Raw genomic sequence first — 20,531 nt, 5'->3', positions numbered from 1 at the left:
TTGAATTATCTACTTTATTCTTATGCAATAAAGAACAGTTTCCCTTGTCACAAAAACTTCATGTAAATGACGAGAAAAGTAAATTTATGTTATTTAAGTTACATATGAGATGGTTAGCTTGCTTCATTCGTTTCATTTTAAATAGATTTGAGGTATCTAGTCCGGCTGACTTTGGGAACGGAAACGGAGTTATAACTATATAGTATTTCTCAGCTTGAACTGGATCAAAATTTAAGGAAATTAGGTTTAGAAATTAGATAAGTGGGAAGAGTTTAAAATCACTTTGATACAACTCTAGTACACTTATAAGATTGGTGACAGTTTAATTGAAATAATGTTAAGAGAAAGTCGAGCTGTTCCCAGGGCGAAGCGTAAGATTGCCGATACCTATCCAGAGTTCCGTGGCGACTATGACCAGGAAAAGGGACAGAAAGTACAGCGAGTTGAACGCGGAAGTCAGGAAGCCAAGAGGGTGACCAAGTCGCGAGAACCACCAAAATCGCCAATCATTCTTCGCTTCCATGTGTTCCCAGGTCCTAATTCAGGCCTTTATTCTGACCTAGCGAGGCAATTTAAGGACGGGATACTGGCGGATAGGTAATTATGCCAAGTACTCTAGAGGCTAACTACGACCGTTAAGCACTTCATTTATTATTTACTCATTTCTCCAGTGAAAACGATATCCGAGCCGAGTTCCTCTTCCATGTTGGCGACCTCCCACGAGTATCTACCGACTACGACTACAACGCCTCGAGCAACGCCATTTCCAGTACGCTCTACCTTGACCACACGCGACTCAAGCTAAAGATAGAAAAACAGGAGGAAAAAAATGAGACCCAAGCAGAATCAATCCCGAAGGGGTCTTATGTTGGTTCTTACACACTGACCTCCGAGCAATATGACGCCCTTCTTCTCGAGCAGTACCCTAACCTGAAATCTCAACAAGAGGAGAACCCAAGCACGACAGGAGCCAGTGGAGAAACAGACAAACTAAGTGCCAATCAGCCCTTGGTTCGTGTCGTCGTTGAAGAAAATGGGATCGTCTATGTGCAGGTGAAAGAACAAAAGTATCTCGTCAATCGAACCTCCATCGTCATCCCGAGACTGTCATTGGATGAGATTGCAGCAGCGACAAGAAGGTCATCACGGATGGAAGTACAAGAGGAAGGTCTATTGGAGGAAGACGAGGATTCAATGTCCGGTTGGGAATCTGTAGCTTGAATAGGCAAAAAAATTGTCCATGTATTATTATCATCGTAGTAAATTTTAGCGCAACATTTTTTTGGTAACCAATTGATGATTTTTTTTTACATCTCGACTAGTATCTCGATATGTATAATCTTATAACAGCATACCTCCAGATATGCAAGTGATATATGATATGTGATATGATATACGATAAATGCTTTCAATTTTAAGTAATCCACTAAATATTATACTCATTGTATAATAAATATTTCATTTGATACCACAGATTGAGTAGTCCGCCCTTTTTGTGTCATTTCTTAAAAAACATTACCCAATAGATTAATAATCAAAAACATTATTGCACAAATCAGGACCCAATCATCACCTTTGATTCCCATTGTCCATTCATACATCATCTCATTCAGAATTAAATAGAAAGAGATGAAGCACATATTTACATAGCACATCCATAAGCAGGCGCATGGACAAAGCAGATTATCGTCGCATATTGTCAATGGTGGCGAAGATGGGAAGTTGCAAAGAGTAGGAAAATGGAAATTGAGCGAGGGTACTTATCATGGAGAAGAAAGTCGGAGAAAGTAAGAGTAAGCAAGTACAAGTTAGAATACATCTCAAATAGGAATGGAAAGATGCGAGACTTTGTTCTCCCATGATATCTCGTCTCCAGGAAGGCTTAAGTTTGACAGGACACACGTGACATGTTCCAAGATCTGGTCAGATGCATCTTATCGTGGATAAGCCCTTATCACCTGACTTATCCAACCCATCTCACCTTCCCCCCACCAGCGGGACTCGTCCTGACAAGCCAGGGCATTTTATCATTACCGTTACCGTTCCATTGTGGTTCACACTACTTGCACAGAGCAGCACACGATTAAGTAAGTTGGCTTATTTGTTGTTAAGAAGAAGACAAACTGCTTGTTTCCCCTCCCTCCATCCTTACTCTCACCATTTCAAAAGTTATCAAATCCACGACTAACAGATAAGAAAGACTTAGGTTATCTAGTTTGTGTCCAATTGACTGATGAGAGACCTGTGACAGGTCACCTGACTAGTTGAGACGTCTCCAAGCATCATCGGGAAAGTGAAGACAAGTGGATCGATATCGATAAGTACGCATTTATTAGGTGAGTGGGCGAAAGGAAGGAAGGAGGACAGAAAGAGGAGCGACCACACCACGAGTGTGCAAAGTGTGTGTGATTTTTATGTATTTTTTATTTATTTGTGATCTGTAGAAACGTGAGTGATTGCTGCCGACGGTGGACGAGGAGCGAGCAGGAGCGGTGGTGGTGGTGGTGAAATAAGTGAGTGACCCGAGCAGCTGGCGTCGCCATTACGACATTTTTTATTCCCGTGAAAGAAGAAGAAGCAGCAATTGTGAATAAATCAGTTCGACTAATTAACCAGAGAGGTAAGCTGTTAATTAATTATTCAATGTGTGTGATGGGTATTTGTCGATGAAGATCAATGTTTCATCGTGGTGGGAAAGATAACACGATATCGTCACATGGTTGGCTTGTCAGTCAGTCAGTGTAGATGATATGACAGGTGTGACTGATAATGATGGGGTAGATATCATTCAGATAGAAATTAAACAATATAGTTAAAATTTCCCATTTTCATGCATGTTTATGTAAATTTCATCAAGATTTTAAATTATTTTGTATACACAAATGTTTTTCAAAGATGAATTGTTTAAAATTCTTTTAATTATATAACAATAATGTACGTGCATTTGGTATGAACCCAAATTCAGTTCATTTTTATCATGAATTGTTTAAGGAAACGCGTAGGTTGTTATAATTGCGTAAACAATTAGTTTCCTAACTACTTCCTTGTTCCAGCGTAAGAAAATGGAGGGAGTATTTTTTTAACTTTTTTCTTGTTCCTTTCTGTGGACCTACCAAATCTGAGAGAGGTGACGTAATAAAAGTGTAACGTGACGCAGAGTGAATCCGTACACTAGAGTAATTAGCGAAGGAAGAAACATTAAAAAAGCTTATACCTGTACTGTACTACTCGTTGTTAGTCATCAATCATGTGTCATTCATGATGCAGGAGGAGAGTTTATGTTAACCAGCAGCTCATCTCAGGTGACGAACCTGACAGGGGAGGATCAGGTTCATACCATATCAGATTGAAAGCTTCTAGAGAGTTTTGTTTCGTCCGTGTTTTGTCCGTTCTTGGAAAATCGTTAAAGGAAACGTTGTGAAATATCGTATTGCATGAATAATATTTAAGATCCAGGGTAAATTGTTGAACTTCATTAATAGCACGCAGTTGGAGTTGTTTGTATAATTGCGCAATAATTAATTGATACATTTGTTTGCCACAGCTATCTGTCAACCAAAGTGAATTTATTTCTTCAACTGAGTAGTCGATACGATGAGCATCGAACGGAGATCAACTCGTCGTAGCACGACTGAAAATGTGACCGTGGTGAGTAGTACGACCGACCCGGAGGATGTGATTGCTTCCAAAAAGCTAACCGAGGTCAACGCCAACCTCACTGTTAATCCTAAAGAGCTCCTCATAGACGGACTTGGAGTAGAAAATGGTTCAATCGTTGTGGAAGGGAATGGTACCAAGGACGAAAATGGATGTGGGGACGACGAGGAGGAGAGCGTGATTGAAGATAATGACGAAGACGATGACGATGGGACTCCAGACGCTAAGATTGCAAAACTTAGTGGTAATATAACTAATATAATGTTTTTTAAGGATGCAGTGAGAGTTTTATGAAAGTTGGGCATTAATTAATTAACTGTTAATAATTTCTCAGATGATACGGACGAACAATCGAATCTTTCTGGGGATCAAGTCGTATCAAGCAAGCCGAAGGGCCGCAAGGAGAAAGTGAAGCATCAATGTCACCTCTGCGAGAAAAGTTTCCTTAAGAAAGGATTTCTAACAAAGCATCTCAAATCCCACTCACAACCTCGTCCCTTCATCTGCGATACTGAAGGTTGCGACAAAACCTTTGTGTCGACAAGAGGGTTGGAAAAGCATGTCAAGACTGTGCATGAAGGAGAAGAATTTATGCTCCATTTGTGTGCATTTTGCCAGAAAGGCTTCATTACCCGATCTGAGATGGAAAGTCATGCAGAGACTCATGTTTCAGACTATAAAATGTACGCATGTCGCTATTGTGGAAAGACTTTTGTGAAAAAGTTTGCAATGAAGATTGCGGTTCAGGCATGTCAAGATCAGCCTGTTGATCCTTGCCCATACTGCAACAAAGGAATTAATCCTAATGCATACAAAGATAATTAATAAGTGGCGCTAACCGATTAACAATTAGTTAATGACAAGGTGGTGGTGATGAGATGTTCTAAGGCGAGGGAAATGAAATGTGAAGGAGCTGTTTTATTTAAGTGTCAATGTTGTATCTTTGTTATTTAGTGATTTCAAGTTATCGTCGTTGTCGTTAATTCAGTATATGAGATAATTGTATACAACAAGGTTACTGCAACTGCCAAGTTTTAAAATTTACCGAGTAATGGAACGTTTAAATGTTCATTATTTTTATAATTGTTATTCTCGAATAGGGTGGATATAAATATTTATGCCCTAGTTTTCTTATTAGTTTACAGAAAATTGTAGAGTTGCAAAACACATGTTGATATCTTCTTATCAATGTATTGTTTTGTAACAACAACATTTTTAAAACTCCTCAAACTTGATACGTCCGATCCAGTAATTATATACCATATATTTACTAGTTATCAAACTCAATTATCGAAATATTTCGGTTTATGGCGAAGAGATTTGACCAAATTCAAAATTTATTTTAATTTTACCGATTCTTTAAATCATTTTGTTTTTAATGATCGTTTGTTATTACTATAATGTCACCAAGTCACATTACCCTACAGTTGTTGTGTTGTTACTTTGATACACATCCAATTTCAGAGTTTTAATATTATTCTTAACAATAAAATATCTATAAGAATGTTACCGCTTTATATTAATGACTTTTGTTGTTGTTGTTGTTAATTGGTGTTGTTATGTACTTGTCATAAACATTAAATGTATTAATTCGTCAATCATTTATTAATTGAACGGTGAAGGGTAAAAAAACGTATTGAAAAAATGATGTATCTATCTATGTTATAACGTAATTATGATATTCAAACCACTCCATTCTAAAATATCTATGTACCAATCAACCAAATCTCTCCATGCAGTCCATTACATAGTTTATGTGTAGGATTAATTTGTAATTTTCAATGTTTTCGGATTCCTTGAATACTTTTGTTCACCGGAAATCAAGGTACTTTTATATCGTAGGACGTACACAATTTATAGGGACTTACAAATTTAGTAGGCTAATAACTGGTGTCAGAATGTAAAACTGCCAGTGGGAAAGTTCACCAAAGTAATTAATCGTCACCATCTTTTCCCGTTTTTTCTTCTAAGAAAGAGATCTGTTATTTCCACGATAAAATATTTAATCGACTCTCTCTTTCTTGTGAACTCGTATTTTATACAAGTATCAAAGTCTATCCATCAAGTTGCTCCGTATCGACTAAGGAAAGTCCAACGTTCTACCTTAACTTGTGTCCAAAAATCGAGATGGTTATCCCCGAGTAAACCCTAAAATCTCAAAAGGCAGTCAAGTACCAAAAATAAGGCCGTTCTATAACGTGTCTAAATACGAAATGTCTCACCTACCCACCGTTGACCAGGCGTACTATGAATGATGACTACTCTTGTAACTTTATACAGGCGTAGATAATGACAATGGTTCATTTGTACTGTTAAAGTATGAAGGAATACATAATTATTCACCTTGTTCATGGCAAAATGTGTAATTATTATTATAATTTATTATGTCTAATTAAATTATTGATGACAAATATTTAAATTTATAAATGTAATTACCAGTTTTAACTATATTGTTGATTAAGATTTGATAATTGATTTATTACGGTTTCAGGTTTTTTCTATTTCTTTTCTTTATCTTGTATTCGTTCTCATGTTTTGTATTTCATGAAAAAGTTATGCTCTGATTTTGGTCATGGTACAACCGGTTTTATGATAATAAAGTGTTCCTCTTATAAAAATAGCATATCTCACATCATTCGCTATTCCATTTTATTATTCATGAAAACTTTCTGGACACTCATCTCGTCTGCATCTCGCCGAAAGCTGAGAAACTGTACGGGTCTAAGATGTCTACTTCCACTGAAATACACAAAGAAAGATGAATATGAAAGATGTCAAAATGTTAAGGAGACTAACATGACCAAGGACATTGGTCCAAGCGGCCGTTCGAATTCATGGGGCTGTTCCTTTTGTACCTGAAGTGAACTGAATGCGCTCTCTCTTCAACTAGAGTTACAAATATTAGATTTCAAACTATGCAATGCATTATTGATTTGTGCAAAATGGGTGTGGGATGAATTACTCTCTGGCTCGTCGTCATTGTAAGAGCGAGTTTACGTGGGATAGACTTGTGGCACATCTTGAGCCGCAGGAGTGGGAGGAGGCGTATAAACCGTGGGGTCGGTGGTGGGGAAGGCTGAGTGGGAGTGGCTCTGGGTGACCAGAAGAGTCGGCGTAATCTATTTCAAGTAGTGAATCACGTAGTTGTTAAAGCAAATCTCAAAATGCCTCATATACAAATACAACTCGTCAGCTCAGCATTCACTCACGTTCACGTTGTGCATTAGAGAAGCAGAAACCTCAACTCCCGTGAGAAAAGTGGGCTATTCGAGACTTGAGACCATCTCGTTCCTACAAAAATCTATCTATTCTCCGACAATTCGTACGGTATTCGAAAGAAGCTTTAAATCGAATAACTGGACATGCAGTGGTTTGGTTGAGGAGAGGGTTCCGGCGATGATGGGTCGACTATATTTGTGGGGATGATGTGTCATCTTTGTCGTCATAGACTATTTCCGGCATGGGAACTTTTTGGGATAAAATTATGACTGCCAAACTGCAAAGATGCAACCCGTTTTACGAAATTCCCTGTTTAAATAACGTTGATGCATGACTTATTTCAAGCATCAACGTTGTCACTGACCTTGTCCCTATTTAAACTAATACTTTATTGAGTAGTGTATTAAATCAGCAGGTTCACATTCTTGAGATACTAGCCAAGCATGATTTGATTTGGTAATTAATGTGGCCATTAATTAAGCAATACTTCTGCACGAACTCATTTTATTTCACAACGTTCAACTATCTTATTCTATTAGTTTGTGGAAACGTTGTGGGTGAGACAAAAGAACTGGTTATCAAATTCATGTAAAAATGAGTGGCTGTTAGGTTTCTCATCTAATTTGAGTAATCTTGCAATGATTGCTTTTTGTGAATTCGTCATCTATTAATTTATATTGCCAGAGTATTAGTAGTCCAGATATGCTGTCTGCATGTGCACCAATTGATGACAACTTGCAAAAGAACGTGACCGTGTGAACCATTGTCGTTAATTAAGTAGTTTGTTTGTTTTACCTTTATTTAACGTGCAATTCAACCTATCGGTACAAAATTAGACTGGTCTCCCCAGGGTGACACGACTGACAACATTATTATTAAAATTAATAATTAAGAAACATGCATATATATGCATGTTATATAACAAAACAAGTTCACGAGAATTTTCATATGATATAACATTAACATATTAATATACAGCGTTGAAACAAGTACGAGACTATAAGGGATTGGTGCTCTTTCAAAATTACCTGAATAATTAACAAAAGTAAAAGTAAGTAAAAATTAGTAAATCGTTTATGGCCACATCCACAACCAGACATAACCCCAAAAAGTTAACCGTTTTCCATCCACAACTCTTTTGTCCAGTTCGTGCATGATGGACTTGTGAGCATAAATCTGATCGTGAGAATATCCGTTTTGTATGAATGTGATATATTTGTAGCCAGCCTCGCCCGTCATGTAGTTCTTCACGGGGGTGACATAGGTAGCATGGACCTCAATGGATAAGACCTGCATCGAAAAATACATATACTGCCAGTAAATAAACTATGTAATCTGTATATTTAGTTCAAAATATACTTGTGAACTTTACCTTGATCAATACATTTTCCCACGGGATGGTTTTCAAAACATCCAACTCGGCTCCTTCAATATCCAGACTAAAGTAGTCGACAGTGGTCAAGTTCAAGGCCGATAGGATCGCGTAGAGGGGAAAACATTGCGATTCGAAAGCGTGGTAGTCTTCCTCTCGACCAATAAAATGCCTTTTTCCCCGGATGAAAGAGAGCCCTTCGTCCCTCGTGTGTCTGAGAAAGGTTATCTGTGGAGAATTCCTTATCACACCTTGTTGCTAAATGGAAAATGGCTGAGATTCTATCTAATTTACTTTTTATGAGATCATACGTACCTTTTTTGGACGGATGCTGGTAGAGAGGCAGCATTTCGCAATATATGCGGCTCTGTTGCGTTCGACCAATCTTTTCAACGGTCGTGGGTCCCCCTCAATCAAAACCCCACTCCAGTTAAACCATCTCTCAAGCAGCATCGTATTGGAAAAATATTCCCCATCATTTGCCCCCGCCTCGATAAATGTACCATAGTTCTGTACAATACAATTAATACAAATCTCAAAGTTACATAAGTTGTTTAAAAATATAAATGAAAGTATTTTGCGATTATCAGTTTTAATTATTTATGTACGTACTTTTCGGAAGAACAGATTCAATACAAAACGGACCACTTCCTGCTGTTTATACCTGACCGTGAGGTGAAGTGGAGTCCAATCAACTCCATTACCTCCGAATGGCGACGGTTGGATAATGTACTTCCTGACGATGTATGCCTGCAGCTTGGGACTAGTTTGAGTCAGGCTCTCCCAGGACCCGTTTTTCCATTCTGTGGAAATGACAAAATGGAAAATGAAATCGGCATTGATAATTCCAAACCAGTGGGGGTGGAGTTATCAAAGCCGAATGAAATAGACTGCTTTCTTGTGTCTTGCCTTACTTGTCTCCACAATCGGAGATAAGTACGAGGGCAGGTTTATTACTAATTAATTAAGTACTAACATTAACTTTGAATAGTTTATTATACCTGGTGTGTCTGGAGACTCCGAAATGATGGATTCGATCCCCCTGGAATCGTACCGAATTCTCGCCACCACCTCCGTACTATTGAAGGCTCTGATGCCCCAGCGGAGAAGGCCGACAAAGGGAAGGCAAGCCAGCAAGGTCAGAAACCAACGGCGATGGCAAAACCTTCGCAACAGGGCTTTTTTGGGTCGCAAAGTTCCTGCGTACTTGAACTTGGGGGAGGGGAGGATGATCATGACGACGAGAGAGACGAGGGGATGAGGGGACGATAAGAAAAATAAAGTCGTAAATAAATTCACTGGAGAAAATCGAGGAGAGTAGTTCCGAGAGTAGAGTTCATCTGCACTGCCAGCCAACCGGTGACTACCTGCGAGGCGACTGCGACTGACTTTTCGTTCCATATGATATTTGGTTGTCTTGGTTATTAGCCAGTCTCACTCTCAAATTGAGAGTCTCAATATTGCGATGGAGCTGCTGCTGGACACTGTCATCGGCTGTCAATATGGGAGAAAACGCCAAATGGTTCTATATCGACAGCTACCCCACCCATTGGACCGGACTGGACGGACGGGGCTGGAAGATTAAGAGCAACCTGACCTTTCGAGGTAGTCAGGGTGAACAGAGCCTATTCGAAATAGTTCGTTAATTGAAATAATAAATAATTAAAACAGAAATACATTAAGAACAATATATTTGTGCATGATATATAGTTGACCTAGTTGTAGCTACCATTCTTTATAAATTATTCTTAGATACTGGTATGCAGAGATGAACAACGGTATCTGTACCGACCCTTCTCATACGCATTAATGAAAACCTAATTCCGGTTAAAAACGCTATATACTTTTTACCAAATCTATCGTTAAGCGCGGTCGGTATAGTTCCAATGTACATGTACATACGTTTCTAAACTTCAATTGTAACCGGCCATGTGTACCGGCTACACTGTGCATAAACCCAGATCGACCCGAAATGCAAATAATTGAGAAGTGCTTTGGACAGTGGTAATTTTGGCAGCAAATTTCGAAGTGCAGTAATTTTATTTCAAGATCGTACAGCAGATTAACATAATGCTCGTCCTCCTATGTAATGTTAGTTTCGTCGCTGTATAGTCCGGGTAGGATGAGGTTGTGAGACCCCATGTAGACGAAAGAGGTCGGACTCTCGTCCGTGTGAACCTCCGTCTCTTTGGCCGGAAGGAACCTCACCTTCGTCGGTTTGGGGGTAGTCGTGCTCGTCGTCATTCGAGGTCGAAAACGGTGAACAACGTTGCTGTTGTCGTTTTGACGTGGCCGTTTCGTGGTGGTCATGGGGGCAACGGCTTCAGAAATGTCACTGCTTTCAACGTCTTCGTACTTTGGGGATATTGAGATGTTGTACTTTTCAAAGAAATTTGTCGCCTTCACCTTTTTCGGCGATTGACTTTTAGTACGTTTCACCAAAATGGATAAATTATTGCGTTTTTTATAATTGTTTTGATATTTTGAATCATCTCTTTCATCGAAAGTAACTCCATTAGATGTTGAAATGTGGTTGACTTGTTCGTCATCACCAAGAGAAAGCAGCTTCTGGATTCGGATACGACGAGTAGCATTAGGTTTTTTGGTTAAGGCATTTTCAGAATAACTTGCCCCATTTTGTTTGAGACTTCGCTTAGACAAGCTTCTGCGAGGTTTCAGCAATTGCTCGGCTTCTGCTTCGTCATGGTCAATCTCAATTAAATCCAAATTGGTCTTTTTATCCACTTTGAAATCACTGAAAATGTCTGGCAGTTCGGAAACGGGTTGAATGTTGAGTGGGTCTGGCCAAAATCCTGCTTGCCACCTCACCCAATAGGAAACCTTGCGTTTGTCCACTTTGGATTTTGGAGAATAGACGAGAAATCGTGTTCTTTCCTCTGCAACGGGTCGATGATGGGATTCTCTGGGGGGTGGCAGTGACCGCTTTCGAAGTCTGTGCGTTCTGCTGAGGACACGGTCGGCGTCACCTTCAGAGGATAACTGATTTCCATTACTCATTGTGTTCATAATCCAGTAATTGACCTGTCAGCATAAAAAGGATGCGAAACTCGTGAAATAGAAGAACTTACTACGCCAACTAAATAAATGAACCGCCCAATACCATACAAAGCGATAAGGTGACCTTATAAGTTTATTTAAGCAAATCAATTAAATACCCCAGCACACAACGCAATGACGACGACTATAAAATGGTTTTCTAAGGCAAAATGAAAATGTAGCATTTCAAAATGTTCTCAAATTATTTCCATACTCTGCAATTACACCAACCACCACTACTAAATAAGCAAGACATAAATTAAATTCAGGACAAAATGAGTTTAGCTGCTCCAATTTACAAAAAAGTGTAAAATACAAGTACAAGAACTTATCAGTTGACTCTACTCACTTTGGAATTCATTAGAGGTCTATTATGGAGATGATGCACTTGAACGCGACGATGCTGATCCAACACGGGTGTTTTGGGGATGGGTGCCGTTTTTCGAGCGGATCTTATCAACTTGGGAACACCTTGTTGGTGGTAAATGTACTGCGGGCGGGGGACGTAGGGCGTTTGGATTTCAGGGACCGTGTAGTAGTCGGCCCAGTGGGGTTGCCTCTGCTGCGCGTAGAATTGGGCCAAGTGGTACTGAGCAAAGTCGATGTCAGACTGATTTGGTTGGACGATCCCAGTTTTCTGCTGTTGTTGTTCATCCTCTGCCCTTCCAAGGATTGGATCCTGGCTCAAATGCGTTCTTGGATATTGTTGATGGTCGGGTTGGTAGTTCGTATAGAAATTCGTACTCGGCGTCGGTCGGTGGTCACGACGTAGCATTTGCTGGAGGGCAAGAGCTTTTTGCAGAGCAGCGACATACAATGGCTTCGTGTGCTTGTTGAGGGACACTGGTCGGGGGGAACTGACTGAAGACGTGTCGTAAATTTGGGTGGGTTTGACAGTGGCAGTGGTTGTGGTAGTGGTCGTCGTTGGTTTTGGGGTCGTAGTTGCGGATGGGTAAGGGACCAAGGTTTTGGTAGGGTAGGAAGTCAAGCTTCCAGCAAATACGGGGGACGGGGTATTCTCGAGTTCTGCGTCTTTGTAGGTTGATGAAGTGTAGTATTTGGATTGAAGAGATGGCTGAAATCCACGAGGAAGAAAGAGATGAAAAATTATAGAGTTTAAATTATCTCAGACATAGCTAAGTACTAAGTACGTAGTTTCACCTGATCAGAGTACTTTTCCGTCGTGGTGAACACGTCCGAATACGCAACTGGACCTTGGGTTGGATAAGCAGCAAGATTATTTTCCTCATCATCGTAATTGTAACCGGAAGTGACCTCGTCAGGATAGCTTGGATTTTCCTTGACGCTAAAGTACTCCGAAGGATGCTTGTCTCCTGGTTTGTTGCTGCCATAAGGGCTGAGAATGGGATAAGGCTTCTCCGTGACGGGGTCGAGAAAAGGATACTCGCTGACTGAGGACTCGCTCACAGTATCGTCGTACGGATCTGTAATTTTTAGACCAAAATCTCCCATTACCGCTTTGGTGATAGACATTAGTCTCTACTCTTTCAAATTATGCAGTTGGTTCTACCATCTGATGTCGACTCCTCCTGCACGTAACTGGATGGTGTAGCTGAGTCGTCTCCTTCCTCGTCCGGTTTGGGGTACTGGACCTGATAAGGGACATCGTAAGCCTGTGGGGGTGGCAGCGTGTAACTGTCATCAATGAAGTCTTGAAGTCTGTCCTTCAGCTGAGATGATGAGCCACTTGGTTGCTTTTGGGGTGATGATACCGGTTCATATTTGTAAATTGGGTATGGATTTTGCGTCTGAGCTACTTCTTCTCCCTCGAGTGGGGGGTACACATAGTCGTCATCATAGCCAATCGTATCGTCATCGTATGGAGAAGTGGGTGCCGTTGTCGTGGTTGGATAATGGATGGACAACGAGTCTAAAGAATTTTGAGATTTTGGGGGTCGGTACAACGTTGAGGTGGGTTGAGCGTGAGAGTGAGATTGGTGCGAGTATGGATTTAAAAACTGTTTCGCAGAAGAAGGAGGAGGAGAAGGAGTGGTTGTCTGGTACTCGAAATTGTCGGTGGGATCGTATGCATCATAGTCCTCGGTGTTTGGGATGGGATAACTGCCCACGGAAGAGAGTGAGGGGGAGGACGGAACACTGTAGTAGGAATCCTGGTGGCACATAATTTAGATTTAACGGAATAATCGTTTAGGTGAAACTCAACAAGATTAACTAACCTTTTTATGTAGTAGTAAATTCAAAAAAGGGTCATCCTTGTCCAGAACGACTGGGTCGAATGGGGAAATAGGAACTGATGGTGATAACTGGGACGAATACTCGCCATTATCACCCAATTGGATAGATTCAACATGACCTGGTTTCGTTTTGCTGTCGGAGTGCATAGTTTTGTGCGGATGGTCAAGTTGTGACAAGAATAAAGCGACGAAGGGGTCGTTGAGATTGGTTAGTTCTTCTGGAAAGTGAGACTGGGATGACTTTATAACTTTCTGGTTGTGGTGCCCTTGGTCTTTACCTCGACCTTGTAGCGGATTAGTCCACTCATCAAGATCTTGGCTCAGGCCGGTTTCAAAGAGGTCAGTATCAAGCCCATTCCCATTCCCTGCACGCCCCTCGGTTAGTGCATCTGCTAAATGCTTCACTTGCTCGAGCAATGCCAACTTGGTGGCGTCAACACTAGTCGTCTGATCCTGGTGAGAGGAATCCGTATGAAGAAATGTGAGCTGCTCCTGAAAACCAGCAGGAATTTGAGACGATTGCTGCCCATTCAGATACTGAGAGGAATCTGCAAGTGACAACAATGATACATTTATTCCGTACTCATTCAGGAAATGAATAGGCATCACCTGGGAAAAGGCCCTTTGGAAGCAATTGGTGGTCAGCGAAACGTTGAACCTCAGCCAGCATGTTGGCGTGGTCTTGAGGTGGGATGTAGTACGTGGTTGGGGAGCCCTCGATATTCGACGCATCGGAATTTGGATGAGAAACGCGTCCTGCGGAGGGGTAGTACCATTCCATGATGGGAGACCGCTTCATCACGCGGTGCTGGGTTTCATGAGCTGCAAAATTGCATTGTACATACTTACTGAACTACATTTATTGCTTTATTTATGTGACATTCTTACCCGGAGAGATTGACTGAGACGATGACGCACTTATCCTATCCTGACCATAGGGGAGCAAAACTCGTTTATCGCGAACCCTGATTTATAAGAAAATAATGAAAAATCTCAATTGTCCCATGGATTTTTTTAATCACGATTTTTGCATGCCTTCTTTTAACTGAATAACTTTCCGCTTTCCAAATCCCACTGGCCACAAGGATGAACAGTATGAAAAAATAGCCTCCTCTATTAATACTTATTGATTTCATTTTAAACGTGTAAAATGAAATAAAGTACAAAATTTGAAGCTGTTCAAATCTGGATATTTGGATCTCTGGAAAGGAGATGTGCATGCAGGTCTACTGGAGTCGAGGCTTCAAGGATAAATGAAAGCAGATCCGGTGAAGTAGCAAAGATCGCAGTTTAATTCCACATTGTTATTTCATGAAGGAAGTGATAAGAGCAAAACAAGAACATAATTTTGCCATGAAGGATCACAAATAGCACATCTTCCAACTCATATGTACATTTCTGTAACTTGACACCTTGTAGTTTTGACTAACCAAGCAAGTTGTCTGAACATTCTTCGAACCATTACGTAAGTAAAATAATATGTTGGATGGTCACACAACTTCGGATTAGATTTCATGACTTGCAGAGTTAATTGTACGATAGATAAGTATGTAAAGTTGAGATCAATAACGAGTTCATAAATACTTGCTACCTTGCTACAACCATGCTACGAATAAGTTTGACGACTATTACCAATTTATTACACAAGTTAATCGTATGGAGGCTATCATACTACTTGGATCGGAATCGCTTCCGCTTGCAAAAATTCTTAATATTAGTGTAACTTGTCATGATCTTAAATTCCTAAGCTCGTTGATGAAGCATTTGCTACTGCAGATTAGAATTTACGTCTCACACTCCTCTGATGGATGATCCAATGATTAACGTAAGAAAAATAAAAAGCACATAATTTAAGTACATTAAATCTTAATGCGAAAAATTGCTGAGCCAAAATTGTATTAAAAATAGCTTCAGAATGCAACTGTGCATTAGTGTAGATTGGAGATTTATCATCCGTACATAAATAAGTCAAATGGTACATAAAGCGAGATGTCGTATCATGGAATTGAATAATACAATGTTGAGTTGCTTTTTGCTTTATCACACAACAATTCAGCTATATTTTTTTCGACGTCTTTTTATCAACGCAACAACGCAACGTCAACGTCCATGATGACGAATAATATTGAAAAGACCTAGAAAGCCGAAAAATATAAACTACTTATGGTTAGACGCCACATAGGAGTAAATACGTGCCAACCGCCTCACCAATACCACCCGTCACCACCCCCATTAACATACAAATGGCAGTTAATTTATGAACCATTCTTCAGATAGGGTTGCCTACAAACTTCCCCATCATGAATATACCAGAAATAGTGTGTGCATAATGCTTAATTAAGAGATCCCGTTCTTGTGTAAATTAATTATTTATTTCATGACATTAATGCGCGTCTGTAACGATTATTATTAGTATGTCATCCAGTCCAGGGAAGGTTGAAAGCGTCATTTTTCTAGTGCTTGTGCTTCTCACTAATTTCCTGTTGGGGAAAAGCAGAGTCGTCATTTTGGTGGGTGCGGTCAATAGTTCAAACTTTTACTCAAGATGAAGTCGGAATGTGCAAGTCTTGCCATTTTCATTTTGGGATTATTGATTAGTCCAAGTTTGAGCTATTCGATTCAGGATGAAGAATTTATCGTCGAGACGAAAAAAGTGCTGACTCCTGAGGAGAAAGTTTTAGCGAATCAGGCTCGTGCTGAGATTGCAAAAGCAGTCGAGAATAATTTGATTCGGGTATAATCATTATGCTATAATGACACTTTAAACTAAACCAATTAAACGGAGGAGGAAAATGAGGAGGAAAAAATTAGATGCTTACTTATTCCCCCTAAATTTCAGATATTCGCCATAATCACGGCACAAAACGAGCACCCTCACCCACGCCAAGATGACGACGGTGATATTGAAGACTTGGTCCCCACCCCGAATCCAAACGTGTTACCACAAGTGGCGCAAATTTTGGGGGCAATATTCTCCGGAACTTTGAATATTACTCGCATCGCGGATGGGACGGTGGGTCTGGTGCCAAACTTTGTGAGGAAACAACTCCAAGGCCTGGTCAAACTCTTAACGGGTGAAACTGTCAACTTGAGCGGAAGCAGCACGACGACGACGCCTGCCCCGACGGCAAATAAGGTAAAGTTGTACTTCCCACAATATGACCTGAATATGGATGCACATGTTTAACTCCCAGCAGATCCGGCAAACGACGGAAGTGGACACAATTTTCGAAGAAGAACCAGCCTCGGGAGCACCACCACAAGTTGTGTATCCAGGCGGAGAAGTCGCCCCAGCACAAAACCCACCAACCAACGCCCAACAGAGCTTGGTGGTCGAGGGGGGCGAGGGCGGAAATAAGACGAAATATCGCGTCAGAACCAAAGTTAGGAGAACTACGACCATCTCACCGGACAAAGTAGTCCCACCCGTGGACGATGAGATTGAGAGGATTGAACGCGATTTGAGAGCTGCTGCCAGAATTTTGGTAAACAATAGCTTAATTTCAGACGAGCTATTGCTAAATGAGTGATTGTCATTTTAGGAACCGTATGAGAATAAGGAACCTCGATTCTACGCTGGAATGTTCACAAATGTGCTGCAAAATGTGAACATGACGGAAGTGACGAAAGCAGTGCCGAGCATTTTCAAGGGTGCCACGCAAGCCATCCTCCTCCTGGAGAACCTTGGCGTGCTCGACACTCTGCCGGGGGCAGAAGCGTTGGAGAATTTGGAAGATTTGGTAGATCTGGACATTGATTAAGACAACTCAAGAAAAAAAGAAGAACATTCTGCTTAATTTAATAATAATTTTACAAACTTTCACAATCATATTTAATATTTTGTGTAAAGTTCATATATAATTGTGGAGTAAAGGAATTTCAAGAGAAAGTATCTTTTGGTTGGTCTCGGCTTTGTCGCCAGTGTTCATAACATGCCACAAAGTTCAGCTCGTTGATTGACCCGTTGTTATGAACGTGTGATGAATATTCGATGAGCTCTTCCATTACGAGTAACAACTAGTCTTACACTAATTGATTCAATGGTAATCGTGCACCTGAATGATGTCATTATTTGTGTGGATTTGACCCGTAAAATATGCATCAGAATCCAAAAAAAACTATGGTTGGCATTCTCTTTTAGGGAGCTTTAAGGTTAATAGCAATAGTTTTTATTGTGCTTTTCCCAATTTTGGTCAATCCACTACATTCAGTCGGCACAGATAACAATTAAGTTTTTCGATTGAAGAAGAGGATAACATATTAGCATCAAATAAGTAACTTAATTTATAGTGGAAATTTATTGCTCGGTTAAACACAGCGTTTTGGGGTCAACTGACCAAACTTATTAACTATTAAGCCAATTAGTACAATCCGTGGAAAATGGGGAAAGCACGAATGTGCTTGAATTCAGATACGTACTTATATCCTTCATTATTCAAAATTATACGGCTAAATTTACTAGTTTCATTTTTTAAATGTTATCATTAAACATGCAAAGCATTTTAAAACATTGTGTTCAAAATTAAGTACAGAGATTAATGATGAAATTCTATTATGTCGTGCACATGTCTGCTGCATCTGCGCCATCCTTGTCCTCCTCCTGTCCAACAGTTCCTCTGGACAATACTTTGACCCCAAATTGGACGACAAAATCTACTTGGACAATCTCCAGCATAAGTTGGAATTGGAATTGAACTCCACTCGAGTCAGGCTGGTGGAGCAGGCGAAACTCACGGAAATGGTGGCCAAAGAATTTGTAGCAGCGACAATTAAAGAAAATCTATTCCTGGTAAGGAAACGGAGTACACAAAATTATTTGGGAATTAAAATTACGAAAATCCATTGCAGGCATTGCGCATCATAGCGGAGAAAGAGTTGGAGGAAATGAACGCAGCGAAGCAGGGGATTGTTCTGAACAAGGAAAATAGCACTTTGGTTCCCCTTTTGTTGGCCAGACAGGAGGACAGTGACGAAGATGGCTCAACCACCACGAACACTGGTTTGTTCCCGCAGGTAAAATTTGGGTGTGTCGAGGATGGACATTTCAACGCTATTGTGATTTTGTGAAATGGATCTTGTAGGTGTCCAACTTGATCAAAGCGATTTTCGGCCAAAATCAACGTAAACAGAATATGACAAACTATGTCGATGGTGCAATGTCGCAAGCCAACAAACCCGTGAGCACTCAAGTGGTCGGGTTAGTAAATGCGATCATGGGAAAACCAGTCGTAGATCCGACGAAGCAGAGACTGCCAACTTCACAACAATCGCAATACCAAGTGGGGGGCAAGCCATTCGACCCGAAGAACAGCATCGACCTTTCCTCACCACCTGGATTGGTAGGAGGAGGAGCAATAATGTCTCAACAGAATAACCAGCAACTTGTGGGCATATCTCTCATATTGATGACATGCTGAGATTATTTAAATTAACTAATGGCTTACTTTGCTAGTTGGAACTCCTCCTCTCTCAAACCGGAAGTGGTGGTGGTGCTGGTCGACCAGGTCCAAGTCAAGCATTTCCCCCACAAAACAACTACCTTAACAGCCGACCCCCGGGACAACTTGATCCAGCTCAACTGCAACAGTTGGAGTCATTCTTAGAGCACTTTCAAGCCACTCAGGGTGTTAGTGGGGACGGAGGACAGAGACCAACCTACGATAAGGGGACATCTAAACCGTACATTTATAACCCAACCGGTGTTGGAGGGGTTGGATCATCGTCGGCTGGGTACAAGCCAAAGCCAAATATCAACCGACCACCACCACCAGGACAAGGTCAGCTAACAGAACAGGTACACATTTACAATTTACATACGGTGATATGACGAATATATATGATAACAAAAATATAATGCTACCAAGCAATTCAAATTATTTCCATTCCAGCAACTGCACAACCTGCTGAACCAACAGGGCGGTGGGGGACTGGGAAGACCTCCCTTATTTCAAGGTAACCCGAATATAAATCAGCAAGGCCCACCGGAACATCAAGGGCCCCAAGAACCAGATCAGGCCAGCACAACCATCAGCACCGACGAGGATGACGATGAGGACGAAGATGGGCGCAGATTGAGACAAGTACATTCTTTTACTAAATTATTCTCAATACCTACATTTTTAAAGTGTCAATTTGTCCATTAAAAACCCACCAGTTCGGCCTGGGGGGCCTGCTCAACTTGTTTCGGTCGACTCCACGTAAGTGCTCGTGGTCGTGAAAGGCATTATAACCACCGGAACTGGAAACTATCTGATTTTTTCTTAGGCCCAGCCCCTCCAGTAACGCCCGGTCCTGTGATCCCTGCAACCCATCCGCCCATTACGGTCACGGTGGACGGACAGGCCGTCGTGGTACAGTCCGTACCTGCACCTCCAGCCACGCAACCTCTCGCCGTGGCTGCTCCCATGATGCCAGAAGCCTTTAATGCTGCCACATTCGCGCAAACCGTCACGAAAAACTTTGGCGATATAGTTCGTGTTTTGCCCTCATTGTTGATGGGGGCTCGACAAGGGGTTCAACTCATTCAGACCATTACACAACTATTCGGAGGACTCGATGCCATTGGGGATCTTGCGGGTGGGATTTTGTAGATGTCATCAAATAAATAGCTGATATTTATACATGATTTCAAATGAGAATAAAATGAAGAATTGTTACTAATGAGAATGAGTAGTAAAGCAGACAACATTCATTGCATTACACTCTATGTCCAAGGGGTCTCGATAAGTCTCCATAGACTAAGGGATATACACCTTAGGTATGTATTCCTTAGTCTATGATAACTTATCATTGATAAGTCTCCACTCCAGCAGCCGCTTGCCTGTCCAGAATTGCATTTTGCATTTTCATAACCCATGCGCGTCTCTACATTCATCCACGAAAGAATAACCGTTCTTGGGCCGTTCATCCCTCCAATGTTATCTTAAATGCATGTTGGAATGGAAGAATATAACCCACAAAGGGTAAAAATGGGGTTAATAGACATATATCCAGTGTATATTATACACACG

The 20,531-nt window shown here is 40.9% G+C and overlaps 6 protein-coding genes across 8 annotated transcripts; 4 read left to right on the top strand and 2 right to left on the bottom strand.

Moving 5' to 3' along the window:
• The first annotated feature begins 125 nt into the window (after positions 1-125).
• On the top strand, positions 126-1,475 carry LOC110862018. Its single transcript, XM_022111158.2, has 2 exons — positions 126-597; positions 672-1,475. Exons 1-2 carry the CDS (start codon positions 335-337, stop codon positions 1,219-1,221), a joined length of 813 nt encoding a protein of 270 aa, XP_021966850.1. The 5' UTR covers positions 126-334; the 3' UTR covers positions 1,222-1,475.
• Positions 1,476-2,040: 565 nt separating this feature from the next.
• On the top strand, positions 2,041-6,280 carry LOC110862043 (zinc finger and BTB domain-containing protein 17). Of its 2 annotated transcripts, XM_022111191.2 has the most exons (4): positions 2,041-2,336; positions 2,445-2,620; positions 3,545-3,901; positions 3,992-6,280. In XM_022111191.2, exons 3-4 carry the CDS (start codon positions 3,595-3,597, stop codon positions 4,480-4,482), a joined length of 798 nt encoding a protein of 265 aa, XP_021966883.1. In that variant the 5' UTR covers positions 2,041-2,336; positions 2,445-2,620; positions 3,545-3,594; the 3' UTR covers positions 4,483-6,280. The 2 variants fall into 2 exon arrangements, with proteins under 2 accessions (XP_021966883.1, XP_021966885.1); XM_022111193.2 differs by lacking the exons at positions 2,041-2,336; positions 2,445-2,620 and adding an exon at positions 3,158-3,457.
• A 1,365-nt stretch (positions 6,281-7,645) lies between these two features.
• LOC110861992 lies at positions 7,646-10,113 on the bottom strand. Of its 2 annotated transcripts, XM_035845203.1 has the most exons (6): positions 9,250-10,113; positions 8,861-9,051; positions 8,564-8,758; positions 8,249-8,476; positions 7,994-8,166; positions 7,646-7,904 (listed from the first exon to the last, which is right to left on the bottom strand). In XM_035845203.1, the coding sequence occupies exons 1-6, from the start codon at positions 9,647-9,649 to the stop codon at positions 7,901-7,903; spliced, it is 1,191 nt and encodes a 396-aa protein (XP_035701096.1). In that variant the 5' UTR covers positions 9,650-10,113; the 3' UTR covers positions 7,646-7,900. The 2 variants fall into 2 exon arrangements, with proteins under 2 accessions (XP_035701096.1, XP_021966815.2); XM_022111123.2 differs by having other exon boundaries at positions 7,646-8,166.
• A 140-nt stretch (positions 10,114-10,253) lies between these two features.
• Positions 10,254-14,796, bottom strand: LOC110861991. Its single transcript, XM_035845202.1, has 8 exons — positions 14,557-14,796; positions 14,410-14,486; positions 14,131-14,343; positions 13,504-14,069; positions 12,837-13,437; positions 12,467-12,750; positions 11,655-12,380; positions 10,254-11,290 (listed from the first exon to the last, which is right to left on the bottom strand). Exons 1-8 carry the CDS (start codon positions 14,739-14,741, stop codon positions 10,331-10,333), a joined length of 3,612 nt encoding a protein of 1,203 aa, XP_035701095.1. The 5' UTR covers positions 14,742-14,796; the 3' UTR covers positions 10,254-10,330.
• A 1,134-nt stretch (positions 14,797-15,930) lies between these two features.
• Positions 15,931-17,413, top strand: LOC110862041. The gene is made up of 4 exons (XM_022111189.2): positions 15,931-16,255; positions 16,361-16,657; positions 16,719-17,006; positions 17,064-17,413. Exons 1-4 carry the CDS (start codon positions 16,067-16,069, stop codon positions 17,280-17,282), a joined length of 993 nt encoding a protein of 330 aa, XP_021966881.1. The 5' UTR covers positions 15,931-16,066; the 3' UTR covers positions 17,283-17,413.
• Positions 17,414-17,669: 256 nt separating this feature from the next.
• On the top strand, positions 17,670-20,187 carry LOC110861990. The gene is made up of 8 exons (XM_022111121.2): positions 17,670-17,932; positions 18,087-18,310; positions 18,370-18,534; positions 18,603-18,905; positions 18,974-19,315; positions 19,410-19,601; positions 19,676-19,718; positions 19,786-20,187. Exons 1-8 carry the CDS (start codon positions 17,902-17,904, stop codon positions 20,109-20,111), a joined length of 1,626 nt encoding a protein of 541 aa, XP_021966813.2. The 5' UTR covers positions 17,670-17,901; the 3' UTR covers positions 20,112-20,187.
• Positions 20,188-20,531: the final 344 nt, after the last annotated feature.

This window comes from Folsomia candida, unplaced genomic scaffold, assembly GCF_002217175.1.
Source record: "Folsomia candida strain VU population unplaced genomic scaffold, ASM221717v1 Fcan01_Sc048, whole genome shotgun sequence".
NCBI lineage: Eukaryota > Metazoa > Arthropoda > Collembola > Entomobryomorpha > Isotomidae > Folsomia > Folsomia candida.
This window is presented reverse-complemented; position numbering and strand designations above follow the sequence as displayed.

Coding starts and splice junctions, on each gene's coding strand:
- LOC110862018 (XM_022111158.2), top strand. CDS start 335: ATGTTAAGAGAAAGTCGAGCTGTTCCCAGGGCGAAGCGTAAGATTGCC. Junction 598..671: donor GACGGGATACTGGCGGATAG/GTAATTATGCCA, acceptor TCATTTCTCCAG/TGAAAACGATATCCGAGCCG.
- LOC110862043 (XM_022111191.2), top strand. CDS start 3,595: ATGAGCATCGAACGGAGATCAACTCGTCGTAGCACGACTGAAAATGTG. Junction 3,902..3,991: donor TAAGATTGCAAAACTTAGTG/GTAATATAACTA, acceptor ATAATTTCTCAG/ATGATACGGACGAACAATCG.
- LOC110861992 (XM_022111123.2), bottom strand. CDS start 9,649: ATGGAACGAAAAGTCAGTCGCAGTCGCCTCGCAGGTAGTCACCGGTTG. Junction 9,052..9,249: donor GGAGTCTCCAGACACACCAG/GTATAATAAACT, acceptor TCATTTCCACAG/AATGGAAAAACGGGTCCTGG. Junction 8,477..8,563: donor CCAGCATCCGTCCAAAAAAG/GTACGTATGATC, acceptor AATTCTCCACAG/ATAACCTTTCTCAGACACAC.
- LOC110861991 (XM_035845202.1), bottom strand. CDS start 14,741: ATGCACATCTCCTTTCCAGAGATCCAAATATCCAGATTTGAACAGCTT. Junction 14,070..14,130: donor TCCAAAGGGCCTTTTCCCAG/GTGATGCCTATT, acceptor TGTCACTTGCAG/ATTCCTCTCAGTATCTGAAT. Junction 12,381..12,466: donor CGGAAAAGTACTCTGATCAG/GTGAAACTACGT, acceptor CGTGGATTTCAG/CCATCTCTTCAATCCAAATA.
- LOC110862041 (XM_022111189.2), top strand. CDS start 16,067: ATGAAGTCGGAATGTGCAAGTCTTGCCATTTTCATTTTGGGATTATTG. Junction 16,256..16,360: donor TCGAGAATAATTTGATTCGG/GTATAATCATTA, acceptor CCTAAATTTCAG/ATATTCGCCATAATCACGGC. Junction 17,007..17,063: donor GAGCTGCTGCCAGAATTTTG/GTAAACAATAGC, acceptor TTGTCATTTTAG/GAACCGTATGAGAATAAGGA.
- LOC110861990 (XM_022111121.2), top strand. CDS start 17,902: ATGGGGAAAGCACGAATGTGCTTGAATTCAG. Junction 17,933..18,086: donor ACGAATGTGCTTGAATTCAG/ATACGTACTTAT, acceptor TATGTCGTGCAC/ATGTCTGCTGCATCTGCGCC. Junction 19,316..19,409: donor AAGGTCAGCTAACAGAACAG/GTACACATTTAC, acceptor TTTCCATTCCAG/CAACTGCACAACCTGCTGAA.